Source organism: Trematomus bernacchii, unplaced genomic scaffold (assembly GCF_902827165.1).
Source record: "Trematomus bernacchii unplaced genomic scaffold, fTreBer1.1, whole genome shotgun sequence".
In the NCBI taxonomy this organism is placed as follows: domain Eukaryota; kingdom Metazoa; phylum Chordata; class Actinopteri; order Perciformes; family Nototheniidae; genus Trematomus; species Trematomus bernacchii.
In genome coordinates, this window is record NW_022987726.1 from 302,879 (window position 1) to 309,707 (window position 6,829).

A 6,829-nucleotide genomic window follows, 5' to 3' on the forward strand; every position below is an offset into this window, starting at 1 on the left:
GGAGAGAGAGAGAGAGAGAGTCTCTGTGAAAACCTCCTCTCAGTCTGAAGACATTACAAAGAGCTTTCAGTCTGTGACAGTCCAGGTAGCAGAGAGGGATTGTCTCTTTGTCAGAGAGAGAGAGAGACTGACTAACAAAGAGACAGAGGACATGATGTCATAAACACTGTCCCTGATGGGCTTACCTGAGCAGGTGAGAGTCAGGAAGGAGGAAGAGGAACGTGATGCTGCACACTCCCTCAGAGCAGATCCAGACAGAACACAGAGAGAGCTGATCCTCCCACACAGGTCTCTTTGAGAACTCCTCTCTCTCTCCCACAGAAACAGCAGAGCCACAGTCGAGCTCTCTGCAGGCGACTCCTGCTGCCTTCAGGGTCCAGGGAGAGTAACGGTCGTCCACTGGTCTCCATTCTCCCTGATGTTCCACCTCCAGGTCTCCTGCACAGCGACTCTCTCCTCCCACCAGCTGAACACCACCCGGCTCTGGAGAGAAACAAGAGAGTGATCAGAGAGAGAATAAAGTGAGTTTGATGAGAACAGAATGAACCAATCACAGCTCCTCTCTACCTGAGCAGGTGAGGCTAACAGCTGTGCCAGGTGAGCAGGTGTTTCTCTCTGAGGCTGAGCTACAGTCCAGGAGAGCAGACTCATGGCCTCCACACTGGAACTCTTTGGTCCACATTGGAGCCTCCCCTTCTCCATAGAGCGCCCCCTGGAGGACTGAAGGAGCCCCACAGCCCAGCTGCCGGCAGACCACCTGAGCATCCTGCTGGTCAAAGTCAGCCTCACACACTGAGGACCAGGACGGGTTAGACTGGTTAGACTGGTCAGAGTTCACCTCCAGTCTGCCTGAGCACAGACCAGTCCCCCCCAGCAGCCTGACAGAGTCTGCAGAGGACAGAAGGTCAAACAGAGGTCAAAGACACACCATCAAAGAGATGAAACTATATTTCAGAGATTCAAACTGGACTCAGTTCCAACATGAGTTGATGATGAACAACAGAACACATGTTGATAAGAACACAGACTGCAGGTACCCTCACATCTACATCTGATACCCTCTAGCAAGTGGTCTCCATTAGTGAACCCTTCCCCTGTGTCTTCAACCAAACCTCCTCCTCTGCAGACCCTCTGCTCCTTCTGCTCAGGGACCATGACGTGCACAGACATTTGGAGGGGCTATTGCTCTAAACTGGAAAAAGGGCCTCCCCCCCGAAAAGAAATATAAGACCAAAACGATTATTACATGAACTAATTTGAACAGTAATTCACATCATATATTTCTGATCCACACACAAATAAATCCACAAATATATGACTTTAAAAGTGTTAAATGTTGTGCATCAATAACATATTTGTTACATTTCTATAAAAAACACTTTTGTGAGTGGATTTCTGAGACACCCTGAGGCCGCTAGATTCACACATGCATTTGTTCAAGATGGGAGTTTCTGTAGCCAATCAGATGTCTGCATCATGGCCTAACACAAGTGTTCTTAATGCACAAGAGAAACAAGGTGTTCAGACAAACAAACTAACATATAGTATAAAACAGCAGAAAGTACTCATGATACCCTAGAACTCTGTTTACTGTAAGTACAGTCAAAGTACTTAGTTATAATTAAGTACACAAATGACATCACCCATCTCTTAACCCTCCTGTTGTCTTCGGGTCAAATCTGACCCATTTACTACTTTCATCAATCATAACTTTTTTGTTTTACATTCGATTGCATTAAGGCTTTATGATATCCTTCACAGTAGACCTTTGAACATATCAAATGTCTGATCACCACTTTCATTGAGTTTTGGATGATTTAGTCAACTTTGTAACACCCATGGTGTTCAAGGTCAAACATGACCGCCATGAAGAAAAGGAATTAGTAACCATCCAGATCAGATAAAACACACACACACACGCACGCACGCACGCACGCACGCACGCACACACACACACACACACACACACACACACACACACACACACACACACACACACACACACACACCACACACCACACACACACACACACACACACACACACACACACACACACACACACAGGAAATGGTGACAGAGCGTAATAGGGACTTTACAAAGAATGCACTAAGGAAGGCTTTTACCGTTAACCACCAGGCTGTTTGATTAAGATTTGGTTAAAGGAGTTGATTATTTTAAATTATTATTAACATCTAACGGTAATCATATTTCAAGTCAGTTCTGCTGTCCTTGCCTTTTAATCTGGATTCTATTTTAGAAAAAGTTATATAAAAAGACTAATATCTTTGTTTATATTTTTTATTAACAAATACTTTATATATAAAAATGAATGAACAAGAAAAGTAGCTTCACTTCATGATAGCTGGAGGAAAACTTAGATTAGATCTGATGAAAGCCCTGATACACTCATTCAAATCTGGCTAAAACTGTTACAATTTCTTTCACAATTCAACTTAAAATGTAAAATATACATTTTAAATGTTCTTACCAGGCGGTTCTTTGGCAAACACATGTCCCGTCAGACAGAGAAACAGAAGCAGTCTCGTCGCCATCATGTCAAACAGAAACAGGATGCTCCCAGGATCTGCCCAGATCTACTTCCCAGTCTCGATATGTGGCAATTGTTATTTCTCCTTCTGCTGTTTCTGATCTCTCTGTGTGGGTTTTGGTTCCTGTCACATGTTAGGTTACATATCAAGATATGCCTGTAATTAGGCCTTCTGCTGTTTGGCTGTATTTTAATATACCCCACCATTTTTAAAACATGCTTTAACTCATAGAGTGAAACATACTGTAGGTTATCCTAAGATAATGTTTGTCCTACAGTTCATAAATGTGCTAAAGATGTGTTGCGTACAGACTCTTTTACAGTAACCTGCTGTTAGTCAGGCATGCAAGAAAATGGATGTGGAAGAGGAGCTGTTAAATACTGAGGACGAGGCAGAGATCTGAGAGGTGGATGATTATTTCTTAGCTTGAACGGCATAGAATGTCACATTTTGAAGTCAGGATAAAATGTTGCTACAACACTTTTTGAGTCACAGGGTTTTTTCTCTGCTGTCATAATGCACATGCACATTTTTAAGCCGTGAAACATCCATACGTACAGAAAAGCCAAATCCATGTCCGTCATTTGTGATGTTTGTGGTTGTCGTGTGTCCGGTTTGAGTTTCTGATGAAATGTTGCTGTGGTTATCTTTTTAAGTATCTGAACAAGTGTGCCACATGTATGTTGTTTGTGACAGAATCAAATCAAATCAAAAATGTTTAACATGCTTTATTTATTGAAGTCAAACAGGTAACATTCACAATTTATCTGGTGTTTTGGAAATCTTAGACCTAGTCAATACTCAGGAGATATTCAATTAGAATAATCAATCAATAAAATGGTGGAAACAGAGTTGTCTTTCTGGATCTTTATTTGAAGCTTCAAATAAGGCACAGGTCTTACGGAGTACAGAGTATTCTGAAAGAGTGCGCGCAGAGAGAGGAGTGCGCATAGGTTTTATAGCATCTTTGTCAGTTCACAGTTCAACAACACTTCGTGACCTGTCCCTCTGGGAGGGCTGGATGGGCAGATAAGCTAAACCCCACATTCCAGAGGAACAGAAACCATACATTGGCAATGTAGTAAATCAGGAACTTAGCTAAAACAGGAACTGGTTTAAGACAGATGGAAGTGTTGAAAGTTTAACACATTGTGGGTTATATGCCAGGTGCAAGTGAGGACAGCAGGAAGTCATAGAGAGGTCAAAACAGATATAGATAAGAAAGTAGGAACTCCTTGTAAAACAAGGAAAAAACACAGGAACTTGTTTGAGACACTTCTTCACTTTTGCTTACGACCCTGTCTCACCCCCAGACATCCTTAAGGCTAGTTATATGTTGACCAGAGGGCATGGATTAAAATACCTCCTCATGGGACAACTGCATAGCATTTTACCATATTAGGTAACACATAAAGTTAGTTTGCACATCATATAAAGTTTACACTACATATAGAGTTTGCCATTACATATAAAGTTTATAAGTATACACTGTTATAAAGTTTTCCACTACACTGGGTATTAGCATGACTGACATTTAAAGAAGAATCTTTGAGCATGACAGGGTCACGTGCCATCAGATATGTGTCACTTTCGGTGAGTGCTATCCCAAAATGTAGAGTTTTGTGGTTTGGTTTCCTGTTAGAGGAAACTGTTTCAGAAATGTTTTTAAGACAGTATACACAAGGGTGTAACTTTGGTTTGAGAAGTGGGGGGGACACAAAACAGGGGGTCCTCCGCAATGAAAAATGTTCTCAATTTAATTTAATTTCCTGCCTTTCTACAAATATATTAGGGACTATAGTGTTAACAAATCCAAGAAAAATGTGTAGTGTATATAATGAGTGTGCACACTTATCTAGTATCCTATCCATGTGAACCTGTTTTATTTGTGATGACCTCACATCCTCTAGGGGGGTCCGGGGGCATGCACCCCGGGAAGATTTGTTTTCTTTAAATCGAAGCTAAATGCATCAATCTGGTGCACAAATGAAGAGATGTATGGATACAGTTCTCAACACTCATATAAAACAGAACTGTATATATTTCAATACTCCAAAAAACATTAGAATATGCTCACAAGCAATAACAAATCATTGATAAACTCCTCTCTATATCTTTATCTCACCTAGTCTGCTTTCTTTCTTTTTATTTATACATATTTGACTAATCACTCCCCTTTGAAACTGTGTTTTTTTATTTGTGTACTGACCTATAGTACACATTGGAAGGATTTCTTAACTTATTTTATATACAACTAATATTACATAGATGGAAATATGTGTTTACAAAGATGACCAAACCGTTTGAGAGCCACTGAGATAACTAGACTAAAGTTTACAATCTAATCGCTCAGCGAGTTCTTTACCTCCCTGAGCTGACGTTATCTCTCTCAGTCCGACAGGAGAGAGCTCTCCCTCTCCTTATTGTTGAAACAGCTTCCAATTCTCCGTTAGCTCTGAGCTAGCACCAGATGCTAACAACAACCCAATCCTCCGTGACGATGACCGCTTGCGTAAAAAATAAATAATAAACACATTTAAAAAGTGGGGGGGACACAAATGGGATTTTGAAAAGTGGGGGGGACATGTCCCCCCTGTCCCCAGTGGAAATTACGCCCATGAGTATACATACATCTGAGTGTGTGCACAACAAGCAGACACATTGTTAAATCTTATTTATCTAGAAAAAAAATACATATTTACCTATATCTTAATAACCTGTATTACATGCTATGCAATTCTGGGACTAATTCTCTAAGAGGAAGGCTATCATCAGCTTATTAAAATGAACAGATAATTGTGAATGAGTTCATCCTGACAAAATGCATGAAACGCGCTTGTATATTTGGAGTGACAACATCTTGAATAGCAAACAAATTATGCAGAAATCTTACACAAAGTAATAACTGCATTGTGAATTGTAGTTTGTGATATTCACCCAACTACAAGTAGCGCAATTATAATTTTTATTTAATGTAGCAATCAAGAACACGAAATCCCAACATCTGTGACCAACTTTTAACTAGACTCGATATGTGACGTTTTAGCAACAATCAGCTAATCTCAACTCATTTCCTGAGAATTTAAAAGGGTTTTTTTTGCGTACATGTGGTAAAATACTGTGGTATCTTTGCTCTTTTACCGTTTTTCTTTTAATCCGAAAATGTATAGGTTTTTATTGCTTATCTTTGGTACGTTCTCTGTGTAGTCATTCATCAGTTGATGAAATTCAAGTTGTTAATGAAATACCGAAGATGGTGTAGTATATGGTCCACAAATTCATTTCATGTTAAAAAAACTACTCTGTCGAGAGTTCAACTTAGGGTATAAGGCATAGAATGCTATTCATTTCTTATTATAGCTGTGTGTCCCAAAGAGGGAGATACCTATCTAAGTTAAATGGATTTTTGATTACATGATGATCTAAGCCAGGGGTGTCAAACTCAATTTCATCACGGGCCACATCAGCATTATGGTTGCACTCAAAGGGCCGGTTGTAACTTTAAGACTATATCATTAATTAATATAACTTCATAATTAACTACGTCTGAAAGCAGAAGTCTAGAGCAAATAATTGCAAGTCTCTTCAGTAAGAATGTCACAATATGATTTTAAAAGAAAAGCCACATTCTGGAAAAGCATTGATTGTGACATTTTGAAAAAGAGAAGTGACATTTTGAAAAAAAAATCTATTTATGAGAAAAAGCTAATTCTAAGAAAAAAGGCATATTTGGACAAAAAAAGTCAAATTCGGAGAAAAAGTCACATTTGAGATGCATTGTGGGACATGTCGTTTATGGGCAATGTGCTTCTGTAAAGTAGCATGTAACCGTATAATAAACATATTATATTCTTTGCAAGCTCTTGTGGGGCCACATAAAATGAAGTCGCGGGCTGGATTTGGCCCCCGGGCCTTGAGTTTGACACCCCTGATCTAAGCAATTATGGGCCTTGATAATCATGGAAACACTACATGTACGTACAAAAGGTTATATATGAGAAAAATCCACACAAATATCAATACACATCAAAACCATGTTGCTACACTTGATTACTGTAAGTGCCCTGACGATGACGCTGATTTACAATCTCAACAGTCATTTTATTGGGGCCTTTCCTCTGCTTCATTGAGGTTACATTCATTATATCATCTTAGTGAAGCTGTTTTTTTGGATTGATGACTAGACATGATAAGGTTTTTCATTTTTTGGAAGTGTTTCCTTGTACGATGTGAGGGTCTAAGGACAGAGGGTGTCGTATTGTCATACTGATATTCTGTA

General features: G+C 39.6%; 1 protein-coding gene across 1 annotated transcript in view; it reads right to left on the reverse strand.

Annotated features, from left to right (window-relative positions):
* Positions 1-2,638, reverse strand: part of LOC117493937 (scavenger receptor cysteine-rich type 1 protein M130-like) — a 6,090-nt gene extending 3,452 nt beyond the window's left edge. Inside the window, exons 1-3 of the mRNA XM_034144534.1 lie at positions 2,490-2,638; positions 568-888; positions 186-483 (exon numbers count right to left, since the gene is read on the reverse strand). Coding sequence (XP_034000425.1) covers positions 186-483; positions 568-888; positions 2,490-2,556 — 686 coding nt within the window. The 5' untranslated portion in view covers positions 2,557-2,638. The remainder of the gene's footprint in view (positions 1-185; positions 484-567; positions 889-2,489) is intronic.
* Positions 2,639-6,829: the final 4,191 nt, after the last annotated feature.